Source organism: Mus caroli, unplaced genomic scaffold (assembly GCF_978045245.1).
Source record: "Mus caroli unplaced genomic scaffold, Mus_caroli_1 scaffold_2, whole genome shotgun sequence".
NCBI lineage: Eukaryota > Metazoa > Chordata > Mammalia > Rodentia > Muridae > Mus > Mus caroli.
In genome coordinates this window covers 142856742-142875047 of record NW_028227257.1, presented here as the reverse complement: position 1 = coordinate 142875047, position 18306 = coordinate 142856742, and the positions used below count along the sequence as shown (strand labels likewise).

The 18306-nt window shown below is 41.8% G+C and overlaps 1 protein-coding gene across 8 annotated transcripts in view; it reads right to left on the bottom strand.

Annotated features, from left to right (window-relative positions):
- Dennd1a (DENN domain containing 1A) overlaps nt 1-18306 on the bottom strand; it is a 500745-nt gene that overhangs the window by 233201 nt on the left and 249238 nt on the right. For all 8 annotated transcript variants that reach the window (XM_085834969.1, XM_085834968.1, XM_085834966.1 and 5 more), the window contains 3 exons: nt 13975-14044; nt 8516-8596; nt 4641-4694 (listed from right to left, as the gene is read on the bottom strand). Coding sequence is in view for 7 of the 8 variants with exons in the window: in XM_085834968.1 (XP_085691094.1) it covers nt 4641-4694; nt 8516-8596; nt 13975-14044 (205 nt within the window). In the remaining variant the exon portion in view is untranslated. The remainder of the gene's footprint in view (nt 1-4640; nt 4695-8515; nt 8597-13974; nt 14045-18306) is intronic.

Sequence of the window (18306 nt, the reverse complement as noted above, 5' to 3'; positions counted from 1 at the left end):
ACCCACACAAATTGGTCTCACAAAAGTTCAGTCTCCTTAGCATAAAAGCTTCCTTGCTTTGTTGTGTTTCAGATATAAAATATCATTTTTTTTCTCATGAATATCACAAGTCGACCCTAGGGGGCCAAACTTTCTGAACAGGGGTTGCTACACCCTGCTGACCTGAAGACTAAGGCTAGCAACCAGAGCCTATGAGCACTGGGCTCTGTGCATGTGAAATAGGGCTCATGTCTACCTCTCACAGAGTAGCTGGCAGGGATTAAAATGGAATGGTATGTGTTAGGAGACTGGCAGATTGGTACTACTATTCTGCTTAGAAACAAACAAGACCAGACCTTTACTGGTTTGCAAAGGAGGATTTAGGAGACAATGGGTCGTATATAGGGAATTAGTTCATTAGTGGCAAAACCAGAAGAGAAAATCTAAATTTCAAAAATGGTGGGGATAGAGGAGGTGACACACAGTGCAGCTAGGAGCTAGACACAGTGCAGCCAGGAGCTGTAGGTGTCTGAAGACCTACAAACAAAGATTTGAAAAAGATATTTGAAAATCTGAAGACCTACAAACAAATATCTGAAAAAGCTGAAGACCATTCAAACAAATATCTCTAACCTTAGCAGTTAAGATGCTGAGAATTGAGAAATTATACAAACTTCCAGCTACTTTAAAAACCAAGTTCTTAAGGAAGTCGTGGTCCTTAAAATAAAAAGATGAGTTAGATCTAAGTACCTGATCATGTTAGTATTTAGCACAGAAGAAACATGACAATCCATCTAGGCGTTTCCTCAATGAGAAACTCCAAGTTTCTCTCTTCTCCTCTGACACCACCCTCCCAGGAAAAGTCAAGTAAACACATTTTTAAAGTTAGGAATCCTGAAGAATAGGAGAGATATGTCTGTCTTTTAAATTGTAAAATGATGTTACTAATAAACTGGTTTGTCTGAGGGCACACTGGGCCATGACTGAGACATTTCAGGCTGTCATAGTTTAGAGGATAGTCCAAGGAGGAGACTGATACCACCATATAGTGAGTAACACCCAAGGTTGTTAAAACAAAACAAACAAACAAACAAGAAACCCAACCAACCAACCAAACGAACAAACAAAAAAACCAATCCAGACACAGACACAGACAACAAAAGATTACCTGGGCATAAAAGTTGATGGAGAGGATAAAGGAAAAGCTGGAGACTAAGGGTGAGGTGGGTGGGTGGACATGACAAAAAGCACCAAGCCCAGCTCACACACAGAGCGCAGGGAAGCTCAAGAAGTGAAGCTGCTCAGCCTCCAAAGGTTAGAAAAAGGCACAAGTGATTCATTCATTCCCAAATTTTTTCTCTCCAGCCCCCAGTTCCTCAGCTGGCTTCCTGCACCTGTCCAGAGGGAGTAATCTGATTAGAAGCTCTGAGGAAGAAGGGCTTGGGGATAACAGGTAAAGCTGAGAATGGTTCCAAAAGCACTAATTAGAAAAAAAGGATGAAACCAAGGTAACCAGAGCACATGTGGTCATCTCATAACCCACTCACCTTCCTTAGCACTGGTAATAAAACACTCACTCCCCAGAAGAAAACTGACTAACCCTAAGGAAAAGGTTCTGATGATATGTAAGAGTATCCACCTCTGTACTCTGTCAAGCTCTGCTGATGAGCACAGTACTTTGGGTGAGATGTTCAGTACCTACTTTAAAATGTAACAAGGCACATGTCAGCCAGAGCTCAGTAAGAGATTCACAAGACAGACAGGAGCTAGGACTGGGGTGTGACAATGGTGAAGGAGCTGGTGTGGAAATGCAGATTGTGTAGCACCAGGTTCTCAGGAGGGTGAGCTGGGAGGGCTGTGAGCTGGGAGGGCTGTGTTGGGAGGGTTGTGAGCAGGGAGGGTTGTGAACTGGGAGGACTGTAAGCTGGGAGGGCTGTGAGCTGGGAGGGCTGTGAGCTGGGAGGGCTGTGAGCTGGGAGGGCTGTGAGCTGGGAGGGCTGTGAGCAGGGAGGGCTGTGAGCTGGGAGGGCTGTGTTGGGAAGGTTGTGAGCAGGGAGGGTTGTGAACTGGGAGGGTTGTGAACTGGGAGGGTTGTGAACTGGGAGTACTGTGAGCTGGGAGGGTTGTGAACTGGGACGGTTGCTGGTGTCTACAGGAGGGAGAGGAGGAGAAAGAAAATCAGTTTTTAAATCTGGGAATTATAGTCTCACAGATAAGATAAAAAAAAAGTAACAGTAAGATGGCCAAAGTAGAAAATTTTACAGAATGTAAAAATTGTTGAATAAAGTAGAGGTTGGTCTAAAAGAGAAATGTGGAAAACAGTAAAAAAAAAAAAAAAAGAGAGAGAGAGAGAGAGAGAGAGAGAGAGAGAGAGATAATAACAAAGCAAAGTAAAACAACATAATAGTGTGTGAAAATATTTGTAAGCATAAGGAGTGAGTTTTCAAAGTGGATAAGATGATCAATGCCCAGGACAATGGGTGAAAATGAGCCCATTAAGGTACATCATGGTTCAATTTCAGGATATTAGAAGCCAATAGATCTTAAAAGATAATAGGGATCAAATTGGTCAAACCTCCTAAGCTTCAAGAGTAAAAAGAAGTTAGCCTTCATATTTCTGAAAGGAGAGTTATTTTGCAAACTAGAATTCCACATTCATACTACGTAATCATGCAAGTTCAAAACTGTTGCCTCCAGCAACATAATCTCTCTGGAAAATGATTCTTGAGAATGGTGGAATAAAACAAAGAAAGAGGAAGATGTTAACCAAGATCTCACCTACAACAAGTTGGACAAGACCCACAATCGGGTTTGCATTGTTTTTAATATACACTTCTGTGTTGATTTTTTGTGATGGATTTTGAATGAGATGGGCAAATATTTTTAATATATAATTAGATAAAGAAGCATTTTTGGAGGTATGCAGTTAATTTATTCCCCACTGCGTGTTGTTAAATTGTACCTTCTAAACGTAGGGTGCTTTGTTGTTGTTGTTGTTGTTTTTAAATAAGTCAAAGGAATCTTTTGGTCTCAAGTAGTACCCAACTCCCAATTTAAGTAGTGATAAATTAACCAGATCTAAATAACAGTAGAGCGGGCAACCAGCACTGTAGTCACCATCCATCTATCTCTCCAGGATCCATGAGCACCCCAGGGCTCTGCACAGCACTGTCTGAGGCCACAAAGAAGGAAGGCAAAGCTTGAGAAGCACTTCTGAAATGAAGTGATCTGAGCGCTCTCTCTCTCTCTCTCAACTAAAATCTTGAACACGCTGACAAGATAAATGCAACACTGCTGTTTTCTTATAGAAATAGAGTGGAGATGACAATGTTTTCATCTTTCCAAGTCATTCTCTATTCATATTACATTTATCTTAACTTCAGCCACACTTTTCTAGAAAAATTTTCACTTTCCAAATGTGTTAGAGATGTTTCCTTATCTTTTAAAGTTTTACTTTAATATATCTTGATTACAATCTGGTCTTGTCACTTTTCTCCTTCCCTTTCCCCCCTCCAGACTCTCTCAATTAATCTTTGTAAGTTCTTAAAAAGTCTTGGTTTGTAACCTTAACAATAAATTATTTTTCTACTTTTTTTGTTACTCTTTTTCTAATTTCTTTCTCCACATCCTCGCCATTGAGCTGCTTTTCTCTAGTGCTTTATGGAAAACTAGACCCTTGTACACATCAAGCAAGTGCTGGTCACTGAGCTATATGCCCAGCCCTTTTGATTTCTCAAACTCAAATTCAACTTCATTGTTCTTACAAATGCATTCCAGACCATGGGATTTCCAATTTGGGGTGCTTTTGGTCACATCTTTTTAAATGGAAAGGAACTTTGGCACCTGCTACAATACAGGTAAACTTTAAAGGCATTATGTTAAGTGAAATAAGCCAGCAGAAAAGGACAAACAGCTTATAATTCCACTGATACTTGGTGCTCAAAAGTAGGCAACAATCACAGTCAGTGTGCCACTTATATTTTACCACAGGCCTCTCTGATGGCTGCTTTAGGCTTCATTCTACATTTTACAATTTATAATCACAATAAAATATTGTGTCCTAAGGTAGACATGTCACTCAGCTTCTTCAGAGGGCAAACACATCTGCCAATTTAGCTGGCTGCTTCTCAGCCCTTAGAAGGCACTGTCCTCCTTCACTTACTACAAGCTTCCTGAGACATGAGCACAGAAGCATGGTTCTACTTATGAACACCTGCATTTGTAAACTTTCACAGGGGAATTTCTTTGCTAAGAACATTCCATCTTATAAGAGAAAGGAGAATCTAAGTCTCTATTGTGAGGGAACACCTAAGTTCCCTCAAATGAAGATTTTTGCAGTAGACAACAATGATTCTTATCAGTGAAAATGCTAAGATGCTTTTCTAATAGGTAATTTTAAGCTATATTAGTATGCCCTAGAAAGAACAGAATAAATTCATATCAACCATTAATAAGTGATTACTTTGAGAAATATGAAGAAAACCTTGTGTCTACACTTTGGAGATATTTTCAATTTGTTTTTGCTATTATAGCCCATTGTTTTTCTTTTTTTAATATTTGTTTCAGCAATCCACTGTAACTACATTTGAAAACATACCCCTTTCTTTTAAAAACATAAACAATAAATAAATAAGTATAGTGGTCATTTTCCAGGTACTCACATTCTCAGGTATGCTGGGAAGCTCTCTGCTATCAGGCACAGTGAAGTAAGAATGCTGGAAAAGAAAAGACATGAGCTGCATAATTTTTTTCAAGATGTTTTAACTAGAACTTTATTCCAAATTTAGGTAAATGTTCTAAAGCATCTTCCTTACTCAGATGAGGAAGCCCCATGGCTGTTGTAAGAAATATCCATATTAGAGCTGCTTAGGCTAATGTTGGACCAAGCTAGGAGCATTAACTCATCAGCAGGAGAATGAATGTCTTGGGAACATGAATGAAAAAAAAATCAAAGAAGCTTAAATCTAAATTCTCAATGTGATATTTTGTGAGTTTCTGAACACAAGAAAGTAGCCAGTTCTGTAGTTTGCTGTTCAGTAAGGCAGAGTTCAATAAGGCAGAGGACTCTTAGTAACCAAATAACACTACAATCACTCATTAAGTGACAGGATATCCCAACCAATCCTGCTACTCCATTTTAGCATCTAAGGTCACATCAATCTATACTGTAATCAAAATCTGCTCAGGACAGTTCCAGCCAAAGGCTACTCATGCCACATGAAAGGGCTACAGATGGTTGCCAATGGAGAATAAGCTCCTCACTTGCAGTGTGATTGTCATGAAGCCTGGGAGAGTTTGAAGACTTGACTTCAAAGACTTGCAATGAGACATCTCCATGTTTGTAACAAGCCCATATCTCCAAGTTAAATGAAAACTGGCTGAACTAATGCCACCTCCTTGGCTGCTGTTAAAGGCTCAGAAGATAATGGTAAGTGGCACTGGAAGGAGCCTTGTGCTGGCCAATTAAAGATGGATTGTGAAAGGCCAGGAAAGGTCATGGGCAGAAAGGTTCAGCTCAGCCATGGCCTAAGTTCCCATCTGGACCTCCCCACCCCCCCAACCCCTTACACTCCTGGGTAATGGAAGAATAAATAGGTTTCTTGAAAAGTGAGTTGTATCTTCGTTCTAAAATAAAAGGTCCTGGAGACAAGCTGTACCAATGATGGTAATAATGAGCTGTTAGTCTGACACTTAAAAGATATTTATTGAACATCTGCTTATGGAAAAATTTGTATTAAATACTTTATAAACATCATTTCTAGTTGCCACAATAAAATTTGAAGATAGATATTATCTCCATATTACAAATGGACATGATTAATGTTCAGAGAGGCAGATAGTCTAAGATCAGTGAGCATGTGGAGGATCTAGGCTGGAACCAGTCATGCCATACCCAGGCCCTATCCACTGTATCCACAGACTCTTTATGTCTCTGCATTTATACACAAGAACCTGAGAAAACACTTCTACATGAGGCACTTAGCTTACAAAAAATGGTATTTTACTTACTTACTATTTTATTGATTTTGACACAGTGTTTCACTATGTAGCTTCAGCTAGTCTAGAAATTCCTACATAGACCAGACTGGGCTTTTGGGCTTGCACTGATTCTTCCCTACTTCTGCTTCCAGAATGTTGGAAGGCAGACATACACTACCACACCAGGATTAACAACTGGATTTTTATTTTACAATTATTATAATTTAAACTGTTAATTTGCATTTCTACTTTTCTCAATCACCTACATTAGATACACAGAAACATTCTATTGTGGAAAGTGGTTCAAGATACAAAGCCCAGGCTGTATCTTTATAAGGCATTTCACAAATATGTTAGGATTTCTATTCCAAATGAAATACCAGACCTTCAAATCAGAAATGCATTTTGGGAAGAAGAATGTCTAGTGGAGAGGGGGGACATCTGCCTTTACAGATGCAGTGGATTGTAAAGAGTGAGCCAGCATAACTCCAAACCAACCAGTCCCCAGGCTGTCCTTTGAGATTCTGTCTTGCTCCATTGCCCATGAAATGCTGGGGACCAGGGGAGGTCAGAAACATTCCTAGAATCCACTGGAATGAAACAGCTGCACACCCAATAGTTCCTCCTGCCTGAAATGGCTTGTCCTTGAGGCCTGACAGCATGCTGCCAGTGCAGACATTTGGGGAAGGAGTGGCCCTTCCTCCCAGGCAGCTGGTGACCTAGCCTGGCTACTCCACAGCTACCTGTCGGATGCTATTACAGGCTGAAGCAGTGACATCAAGCTGTTTCAGAAAAAAGACTTGAGACAAAGGCAGGGTTGCTCTGCTTCAGTGATGACTGGGTCTAAAGCTTACTTGCTCATCTTTTCAGGCAGCCTCTACTTCCCTAAGAGCAAATCCTCCATAAGTAAATTCCTTCCCTCCTTCCCTGTGTCCATCCCTTATCCCTATTACCTTAGCATTGTAAAGGCTAGTTCATCATTTGTAAATTGCATGACTTTACATGCATGCCCTTTCCTCTCTAAACCTTTCCTCTATGACATGAGAATGTTAATACCTACATTGGGAACGATTTTGAACATCACAGGTATACATTAGTATAAATTAGAAACTTAAAATAGATTTGTTATTGTTGTTATTACTGGCAATACTATGGCTTTTAATACCATTCTGGTAAAACCCATTACTTTTCCTTATGAAGTCAGACACCCTCCTGATCCCTGAAACAAGTACTGTAACTGCTTCTTGAGAAGCTGGAGGAGAAAACTCTCTAACCTGCCAGGGCTCTGGGATAGGGAGACAGGTCTGCATGACAATAGGTGCCTGGCCAAATGGTCTCCACCACAGAATTCTGATAAAGGCAATGGCAGCTTCCAACTAAGAGATAAAGAATTTAGTAAATGAATTATGGAAAAGATTCTACACACCTCTTTTGATGTCCTATCTGGCAGATAAGGAAGCTGAGCCCATATAGTTAAAGGTCTTGATTTAAGTCACTTCAATCACTAGCAAAATAGACAACTGGAACAGAAATTTCCCATCAGGTAGCATACTAAACTGTGGGGCCGTGAAAGGCAGCCTATTTTGGTTGAATGAGGCTTGCTCTGGCAACCCAGTAGAAAACTCAAGGAATGGAACAGCGAGCCATGTTCCCAGAGACAGGTGCTTGATACCACAGAGCCCCCAACTCCATAATTCTGCAACTATAAGTCACGCAGACAATGTCCCAAGCTTCTGGCATTCTGGCTAGATTTCACCCCCACAGTTACCTGACTATAGCCAGGTATGCTCCTCCCAAGTTACCTGACAACAGCAAGATAGCCCAGCCCACTATAAAAGGAGCTGCTTGGCCCCTCCTCACTCTCTTTAAGCTTTTACCTTTCTTACTCCCATCTCTAGACCTCCTTTTCTCTCTCCCTTCCTCCCTCTCTCTGCGTGGCCATGGCCGGCCTCACCAGGGGCTGCGTGGAAAGCATGTGACAGTCTTCCTCATCCACCCGCTGGAACTCTGGCTGGACGCAGGTTTTCTCCCACTCCCTCTATTACCCCACATCCACTGCCCCGCACTAAACAATGTGCAGGATGTACCTCAAAGCACTCAAAGAAATAATGAGTGCTGTAGACCAGGAACTATACTGAGTACTCTCCCTCTGTCTTCATGGCATAGAGACTGATAACCAGTTTACTCCCAGAGGAATTAAGTCTCCAGGATCATGTAAGGGGAAGGGCTAAAAAGAAAGGCTAATTCAGACTGAGAATTTGGGGAGGATTTCTGAGGAAACAGAATCAGAATAGTTCTGAAGGATGCATGAGTTAACAGGCAAACAGAAGAGAGGCAGTGTTGAAGACTGAAGGTTCAGAATGGACTTTAACTGTGACAAAGGGTAATATAGGTAGCCAAAAATAGGGGATGACAAGGCTGATAGGTCCAGCTATCCTATTCCTTGAATCTTTGACTAAGGATATGACTAGTCATTTGGGAAGCATCTATTCTTCAGTGAATCTCAGAGAGAGGGAGAATCCCATACCCGAGCCTGCCTTGAACTTGCCCCACTTACCACACTGAGGTGAACAGACACTCCAGGATCAGGGATGGGAAGTCTGTGCAGAGTTTCAAGAAGTTCATTCCACTGACTTTCCTGAAAGAAAGAAAGAAAGAAAGAAAGAAAGAAAGAAAGAAAGAAAGAAAGAAAGAAAGAAAGGGTCTTAGTAATAAAAAGCTGGACCTATGGTGAGGTCTAGACCCACAGAGAGACAGGTGGGAGATGCTGGCCCCAAAACAAAAATAGGTTTGATATTCAAGTATATTCAAGTATAGGTTTGATATTCAAGTATATTCAAGTATAGGTTTGATATTCAAGTAGGGTTGGATAAAAGACACTGCTCAAACACAAGAGTCAAACTGATCCTCCCACATCAAGTTTGACATTTTCTATTCAGTCAGACACCTACCATGACCACCTTTTATGGATCATATACCATAAGCTCTCAGCAAATCTATTCCTTCAACTCCATAGCAACAACTTCTAAATGCAAACAATCTGAGCTTCCAGGGCGGGGGTGGTTGGGAGAAATAACTTTGACACCATGGATCTAGTCTTCATCATCATTACCCTCAATTAATTTTATTGAGTGTTCACTGGGTACATGTAGCAGCCTCCAATTATGGAAAGTTAGAAATGAAGCAAGTTCACCAACATGTGATATAGGACAGCAGCCGTGCATTTTAATTAGGGAAACTGAGCAGCTGAACAACATACAGAGCAGCACAAATTATTCGACTCAAAACAGATTCGCCTTTAAGATGCTCAAAACAACAGTGCTTATAAAATGATCCAAAAGCCACTTCTTTTTGTGGGAATTCTTGTGTGCTAATAAAAGGTTACATTTACATGGGCAGTCATGTCCTCACTACTGGATCCTTCTAGCCACCCACTTAGGTGTGAAGAATGAAAGTCTGAACTGTGAAACCCTAGTGTCCCATTGGATAGTAGGCTGCACAGCCCAGAGAGGGAGGAAGGATTGCTGTATCCAAGTCCACAGCCCTATCTGCCTCTGGCAAGGCGCCTGAGATGAAATGGATGCACCTAGCTTACAAGCTTGTTTAGGTCTGTGCTCTGACAATCCAGTTTCATAGAGGACACAGGTGCGTGAACATGTGTGCACAGGGTGAATTTTGCTCTGAAGCAGTCTCACACCTACAGAACAATTTTAGAAACAGACCAAGGCCCTTTCAGTTTTTCCACTGTTTGAGAATGAATTGTTGGCATCATACACACACACACACACACACACACACACACACACTCATTCTTCTCTGAACAATCATGTTTAATCACAACCAGGAAGTGTGTATGTCTCAGCACAGTATGCTATTTAATCCTGTCCAGTTGTGCCAGCTGTGCTCTGCATATTCTCATGGCAATCAAACCAGTTTAGAGGCATGAGTGGCCTTCAGCAGGGTAAGTCTTGAGTTCTGCTAGAAAAACTCTTTCTTAGATCTACAGGACCTTAACTATTTTGCAGAATGAGTCTCAGCTGTCAGACATTTCTTCATGAATCTCAACTTGTCCTTTACTGATGATGTGTCCTTACCACTTGACTATACCATCTCATATCTCTACTGGGCACCCTCCTACACAGGCATTTAAAAAGCATTTTGTAGCAAACATGTTATGGAATCCCTCAAGTTTTGAGTCTAGGTGTTTATTTATCTTGCTTCAAGTGCATAGCTTTCATATGCCTTCAGTATTTGATTTGATGCTCCCTTCCATGCAGATTCCCTTTCTGCTATATTAAGGATCTGACAACAGTGTGGCCAGGACCTAGTGCTCATGCCCCACCTTAGGCTATAACACCTGGTGACTCTTGTGGTCACACATAAACTTCCCCAAATAGAAGCTTTAGCTCATTCAACAATTGCAACACTTCTGATTGGGAGAAGGCAGATTTTAGGGAACAAATATGCTGGGTTTGTTTCCATGGATATAAATTGCATGTATGTATTTTTATGTGTGCATGTGTATGTGGAAGTCATTGGCCAATGTTAGATGTCTTCCTAGATTGCTGTCTATTTTAGTTTGTAAGACAAGGTCTCTCAGTGAATTCAGAGCTCATTTACTCAGCTAGGCTTTATGTCTAATGAGTTCCAGAGATCTGCCTGCCCTTCCCCTGAGTGCTAGGATTAGATGCAAAAGCTGCCAAGCCTGTCTCTTATGTGGGTGCTGGCGATCCAAACTAGTGTCCTCATGCTTGTTGACCAGGTACGTAATCAACTGAACCCTTCTTTTCACCCTGTTCTAATCTGATAATCAATATTTTTTGAACAAGCTAGTTGTAGACAGAGTGTCTGCTCTGTGTTATCATAATTCCTTTAGCCAGAACAAACTTTGTAGGCATCATGGGTCAGAAAAAAATCACAAGCCATGTGACTGATCTCAGCTTCCTATACAGCATCAGGCAGGGGCCTCACCAGGCCCAAGGACAAAAGCACTGATCCCATAGGGTTATGCTCAGTTTATTGTACCTCTCCTTTCCTAAGCTTTCCTTCCTTTTTAATTGTTTTGAGACAAGGTCTCATGGCTTCAAACTAACTTAACGGACAAGTGGGCTGCTAGCTGCCTGAATCTCCACTGTAGGGAGGGATGGTTTTGAATCCTGATCTTCCTAGCTGCCTCTCAAATGCTAGGATTATATATATGCACGTTTTAAGATACATTTTAAAAAGAATAGTAGGTTGTACTGTCAGTTTAAACACTGAATGGAATATAAATGTGGGGTACAAAAGCATGAATCAGTCTGCAGTTTAGAGATGCATTACATGCTTTTATTTATTAAAGACACCTTTCAAATTGAGTGGAAACCTGAATGTCTTACCAAAGCTAAATGTGCATCAGAAATCAATGAACAGATCCCAAGGCAGCCTGCTACCTCATTCATCAAAGACACCAGTTCTTCTATGATAGAATTCTTGACCTGATGCTCCCTTTCACACTGAGTGTGGTAAACAAGAGAGAAGTTATTTCTATGAACCATCCCTACCATCTGTTGTGACCTCTGGCATATATTTGCCAGTGTACAACTCACTCAAAGAAAAGATTTATTCATTATACACTCACTTTCCAACATCCCCCTTCCCAAATGACATTTTCTAAAGTATGTTTTAGGGAACCCTGCAAATCAGAATTCTGTTTGTTGTGGACTAAAATGCATTTGGGGTAAAAAGAGAAAGAAAGGACTGAGTAACAAAAGTGCCCACTGTGGACCTTCTGAGAGCCTACATTACACATATGTGAAAGAGGAAAGGAGAAAAAAACAAAAAACAAAAAACAAACCAACAACCATTGATTTGGGGCCCTTTAAGATCAAAAATACGGTCCGGGCAGTGGTGGCCAATGCCTTTAATCCCAACACTTGGGAGGCAGAGGCAGGTGGATTTCTGAGTTCGAGGCCAGTCTGGTCTACAGAGTGAGTTCCAGGACAGCCAGGGCTATACAGAGAAACCCTGTCTTGAAAAACCAAAAACAAAGAAACAAACAGAAAGATTAAAAATATGGAACAATAATTTTTAATAGAAAATTTTCAGAATTAGGCTTCTATAGAAAAATCGAAAGAAAAGATATTTAATAATCATGCTATGTCACTTTAACTTAAATGTTGCTCTTTAAAAAAAGAACTCAAGAAGTTAGATACACAGGCAAATATTCAATTCACTAATAACAGTGAGATTTTTAACTTAGTCAAACAAATGGCAAGTTTAACAAATGGTATCAGTGACAGTGTGGGACTCAGCTGTATTGCAAATCTTTTGGAGAGTAGTTTAGCAAATGTAGGGGTGGATCTGATGGTCTACTTCCTCAATTGGTTCTTAATCTGTCAGTAAAGAAACCATGGGCTAACTGTTGGGTGAAAGGAATAGACTGGACTTCTGGGTCCCTGGAGAAAAAGAGACAGGGAGGAGGTTTACCATGCTTTGGAGAGAGAAAAGCCAAGCAGCTATGTGAGGTCTTGGGAAGAGCGGGGGCTTGAGGCTGCTCCTATAGGTGGGTGGTCGGGGATGTTTGGTAGGGACTAGATGTATCTTAGCAACTAAAGTTTAGGGAAGGTGGGAGGTATGGAAATAAGAATAGTGTTAAGGGTACACTTTTCCAGGTAGGATATAGTAGTGGCCAACAAAGGCAAGTTGAAATTGAATAACTGTGTGTGTATGTATTCTATCCATGGATTCAAGGGAAGCTGGGTAGGGGCTGGTAGCATGGCCTTTTCACAGAACTTAGGCAAGCTAGCAAAGTTACACGCAACAACAAGCAAACATATAAATACTTAGTTTACAACTGCCTATCTGGGATTCTCTTATTAGAGGAATAATAAAAACTGAAGAAAATGTTTTATATACAAAGATTTGAGTGGTTGGTCTTCTTTTTCTTCTATATGCTCCTCTCTGTGTGTTTGTCTATGTATAAGGGGGTTGTGTGTGTGTGTGTGTGTGTTTGCACATAAGAGTATACATTACACTCACAGGGGTCAAAGTGTCCTACTCTTAACTTATTTTTTTTTCTCTTGAAACAGGGTCTACAATTGAAGTTGGACCTAGGCTGGTAGTTACCATGTCCACCATGCCTGATCCTGCCTCTACCACCCACACTCCTGAGGACACAGGTACACACATTGCTACATCTGACCCTCATAGTTCTCCTAGGATTTTAAACTAAGGTTCCCAGGCTTGCACAGCAACCACTCTTCCACCAAGTCAGCTCCCCAGTTCTTTGTACTTCTTATAATGAAAACAAAAACTCAAATAATTAGAAGGCCCCATAGAAGAAACCATTTTAGTAAGCAAAGGTATAGGATATAATGTTGCCCACAAAAAATATTTAAACAGTATTTTCAATAGTGTGGAAGAAATGATTCTGTGACAATACTTCCCAAATCTATGAGCTTAAATAGAAATATAGATAGCCTGTTACTGATGGTGAGAGCTTAGGTTAGCATATCATTTCTTCCAAACTTGATTAAGGTATAGCAGAACTGTGGAAGGAATTTCAGACCCTTACAAAAATTAGTATAAAAATACCACAAAGCTTTATCAAAATGAGGATTGAGGCAGCTGGTAAGTCACCTGCCAATTAAGTGATTTGTTATATGGCATGAGCAATTCAGCTTCCGCCTTTGAGACATATACATTGTGAACTCTCAGGGTTGTTAGGAAAATATGACATTAACACAGTGAACAGGAGCAGCCTAGCTATTTCCTAATCTCAGAAGGAAAAACAACAAATAAGCTAGAAAAAAAAATTTTAGCTATGTTTATTTTATAGATGATATAAGGCATATTAGGTAAGAGCTGATTTTCTTTTCTCTTCCACCGTTTTCTGAATTTCCCAACCTTTCTATGATAGGCGTATATCACTTTTTTCATAAATGTTTTAGTGAAACATAAAACACATGTTACTTTCGTAATCATAAAAATTAAAGTTTACTTGTTAAAAAAGATTTATTTTTGTAAAAAGGCAAATACCTGTCGTTTTGTCGTGTAATCTGCCAAGATGTTAAGGAGCTTATAAAATACCTCGAACCAGGGGAGGTAGCTGAGGAAAATAAAGAAACATAACAAGTATTAGTATGCAGGTCAAAAACTCGAATGAGGACTTAACCCAAAACATTTCAGGTTTTCTTTACATCCTAAAGATTCTAACCAAGGCTGCTAAAATCCAAACTGGTTAAATGCTAATTATTTTTGGGCTTTTAAAAAACCATGCCTTTGCTTTGTGAATCTGAACATTTATTGTTCATTATGAATTACTCCTGTGTCTCAAAACTAGACCTGGTTCACACTGAACAAATTCAAACTGGAGTGCAATCAGGCACTGTTTCAGTAGCCAGAACTTTCCCACCATTCCCACAGCCTCTAGAAACACATCTACTCTATTTCTCATGACTGGACTCATAGCAATGCAGAGCATGCCCATTGTTGACCTCTGCCAAATGTCTCATTACAAAAACCAATCATGTTAGTATATCAGACCTTTTGCCTCCACTGCACCTGTGCTATACTGGCTGCAGCATAAATGGATAACTCTGTTTCCCCTGCCATCTAGCACATTCTGAATATTGCTATCCTCAACTCACAAGATGGTCTGCCTTAAAGCTCAGTCTTGAAATTCACCCTCTGTATGGCTATCAGAATGACCTTTCAAAACGGCAAGTCTGGATAGGGCTGGCCAGAGAGGGCAAAGCTGCACAGGCAGCCAAGATATAGCCTGAGGTTTCTTCCCCTAGTCCTTCTTGCCTTCCTGGCACTCAACTCCTCGGATTACCAAAAATACAAAATGAAGAATGCCCTAGGGGATAGAGGGTGGCAAGTACGTGTAGCAGACCTGGAGACCTTGTGACCCAGCAGCAAGGACCTAGGCATGGGGCTGCAAGGTCACCTGTGGGGCCCAGACCCAGAACATAAAAAAAAGCCCAAGGAGGCATCTTAAAGAAGGCTTGGTACAACACTCAGTACCTGATGGCCACCTGGGAAGCCAAGTGAAGAACAAAGCCAAAAAAGAGAAAGGAAAGGACTGAGGCTAGGCCGAGATGTCACAGAACCTCTGGTCTCAAGCCCTCTCCTCCCACAGGCCCAAGAGATAACCCACTAGTGCCTTCTGCACTCTTGTTAGCTTTGTCAATCATGCCTAGACTCTGACCTCTCAATCCCCACATCAAGTGTCCAAAGCAGGGAATAACAAGGGATTCTGTATAGGCCAAGTGGAAGCCTGCCACCAGACAAAAACTGAGAAGGTAACGGATTCAGAAACCCCAGTATTCTCATAACTGAGACTGGTAGGCGTTTTATCTGCTCCCGACCTGGTTCCTGTCTTAGAGCATGTGACCACAACACCTCACATGATGATTGTGACTACGAGTCATATAGCACAGAGTTCTCCATGCCAATAAGGTATCTAGATGGGCCATCCTGAGGGTTTAGCCAATAAGCTTCCCTTCCCGAACGCTCCTTCTTACAAAAGATATTTAATCTCTGGTCTACCCTGAATAAGTTGTATGCATCCATTTTCACCATCAATAAACAATTTGAAATAGCAACAACTGTTTCCCTCATCAAGAACCTCTGGGGGAAAGCCTTTGTCATACAGAGCTGTGCTGCTTCTTCTGCAGAAGGCCCCTCCATGTCCCTGTACACTCACCTCTGATCTAAGTCAGTAATTCCCCCTCACCCCTGGCCCTAGGCTTGTCACAGGCATGCATAGCCTCGGTTCCCAACTCCACAATGTTTCCAGCTGCAACTGGACACCCAGGAGTTTGAGAATCCCTGTCTCCTAAGCCTCAGACTGTCTTGTTTCTTACCTGGGCTGGGGCCCCCATCTTAGGCTACATTCATAGCTAAACACCTCTTGTTTCATCTGCCTGAGCAGAGTTCACATAACCCAGAGGCATAAGACAGAATGTGGAACTGCAATTTTGGAAAGCTTGAGCCTCTCCCACTGGAGCAATATGATTTCCAGCACCCTCTTTTGTTCTTTCCCATTCTGATACCTGTTACTAAGAAATGCATAAAATGAACTGGCTACCTCCCCATCCCAAAAACAAACCCAATTCTGCAAAGCACATTTAATTATTGCAATGCCATCCCATTGCTATAGGACCACAGCAGTCTACACTTCTCAGAAAGGGTTCTTTGGCTTTTTCTTCTCAGGATCTTGATCAACTGTCTCAGTTTTCTAGAGACATGCAGCTTTACAATGGATATACCAGGCATCTGTGAGCCTGCCCAAGCCAGCACACTTTTGGCCCTTTTCTCCCTCTGGCCTTCATAAACGAGTCTAGTTGATTTCTGCTCATTCTTCTAATAGCCTCTTGCCCTCTTGAACCTACTTTTGTGCCTCAATTCCTTCCATGGTGGTCATGTATACAATACTATTACAATGTCCCTTCCCACAGCATAATGCTTAACAGCACGGTTGTGTTCTCAACAGACTATACAGACAGAGGGAAGGGTGCACACTTCCTTCATGGTTTCCTCAGCACCAAACCAAGAATGGAGTGTGGCCACTCTGAGTTCAGAGTTTATTGGGAAACACAGACACACACACACACACACACACACACACACACTTAGATGAAGACTAGCAGACAGCAAGGGCCCTTTGGTGCCATGGAAAAGTTAGTGAGAAGTATTTCCCACTCCCAAGAAGCATACCCTGCCCCCCACCAACCCCCACACACTTTAAATGGCTTTGTTCTCTCAGAAACCTTCCCAAAACTTCTGAGAGCAGGCATGAAAGAAGCCTGCTGCTCTGGCTCGCTCACATCTGCAAATGGAGTCTTTTACTGATAGATAGGCCTGAACCCAAGGCAGGACCCAGATGTGACATCCTGCCCAGGAGAGGGGATCAGCACCCTGTACAGATTACTGCTGGATCACTGAGGGTAATAAATGAAGTGAGAGGTAATAGAGAGGACAGATAAAGTGCACAAGCTCCTATCTGTGACGTCTGTCTGAAGCCAGAACATGCTACTGTAAAATTTAAGTAGCTTATCAAAATATACTGATAAGCAACTTAACTTTTCACTTCTAGTGACAGTATTATCACTTATGTTAATATGTTTCCATCATCTCTGGCAGCCACATATGGACTCTTCCAGAGCAAATGGCTGCTGCCACTCTCCACAGCGCTAGCTCTGGAGGAGCAATGTAAACATTCAAAAGGGATTAGGCACTAGATAGCATGCTCTCTTCCTCTTCCGCTAAATAAACCTCCATGAGCTAAAAGCCATTAGAGTAGAACAAGGAATCCCTCTCCCATGAAAACCACACAGATTAGGGGACTCTTAGTAAACAAATTCAGGCAACAGTTACAAATATTTCTTTTCCTGAAAGTAATATCACTAGGTAAACCCAATAACTGAAAGTCAGGAAAGAGGAAAGGGCAAGCAGGCCCCAAGCAGAGGCAAGCAAAGCTCAGCTCCTTTCATGAATACACACAAGAGGCAGTACAGCAGGGCAGCCTGCTTCTCCCAGCTGCTGGAACTTAAACAGTGCATACTAAAGTAGTTTGGGACAACTAGTCAACATGTACCCTGCAGCCTCAGTATCCTCACCTGGTGAGGATCATCTGGCCCACAGAGCCAGCCCACTTTACTTTACAAGCCTCAGCCTCAACAAACCAATTCCTTTGGCTAGGCAGGCAGGATCATTTGCATGGACTGCTTGGTAGTTAGTTACCCAGGAAGCCAGGCACTTCTTTTTCGTTTGGCCTGACCAGGCACAACTGCTCCCCACATGTTGTCCCCTGTGTGCTGACAGATGAATGTCTAGGATGGCAGTGTTAGGGTTTTGAAATCAAACTGCAGCTGTCTTCTTCAAAGTGTCTCAGCTTCCCAGCTAGGAGGCCATGATTCACAGCTGAGCTCTGTCAGCTGGCACTTCCCACCCTGCTTCATTAGTGCTGCACCCGGCCGCACTACCAAGAGGCTGCAGGTGAAGACGTGGAGCCCCTACTCCATCCTGTGTGTGTCTGTCAGCAGTGAGTAAACAGTGCTTCCCAGTCCACAGAGGAAACAAGCACTCTATCAGAGAGCTCCTTCCTGGTCACCTCCAAGGCCCCAAACTCTTAGGTCAGGGTATGCTTGCATCTCACTGCAGGAGAACACAGTGTGGTAGGCTCAGTCCAAGCACTAGGGCTAAATTGCAAATAATAAGAAGGACATGGTCCTGGTCCAGAAAAGAAAAAAACGCAAGAGAAGATGTCTAGGTGGGAGAAGCCAGCTATCCTCAAGCACTGTTATTTCAGGGCTTTGCAGTGATACAGAATCCTAATGGATCATTATCATGACCCTACCAGCA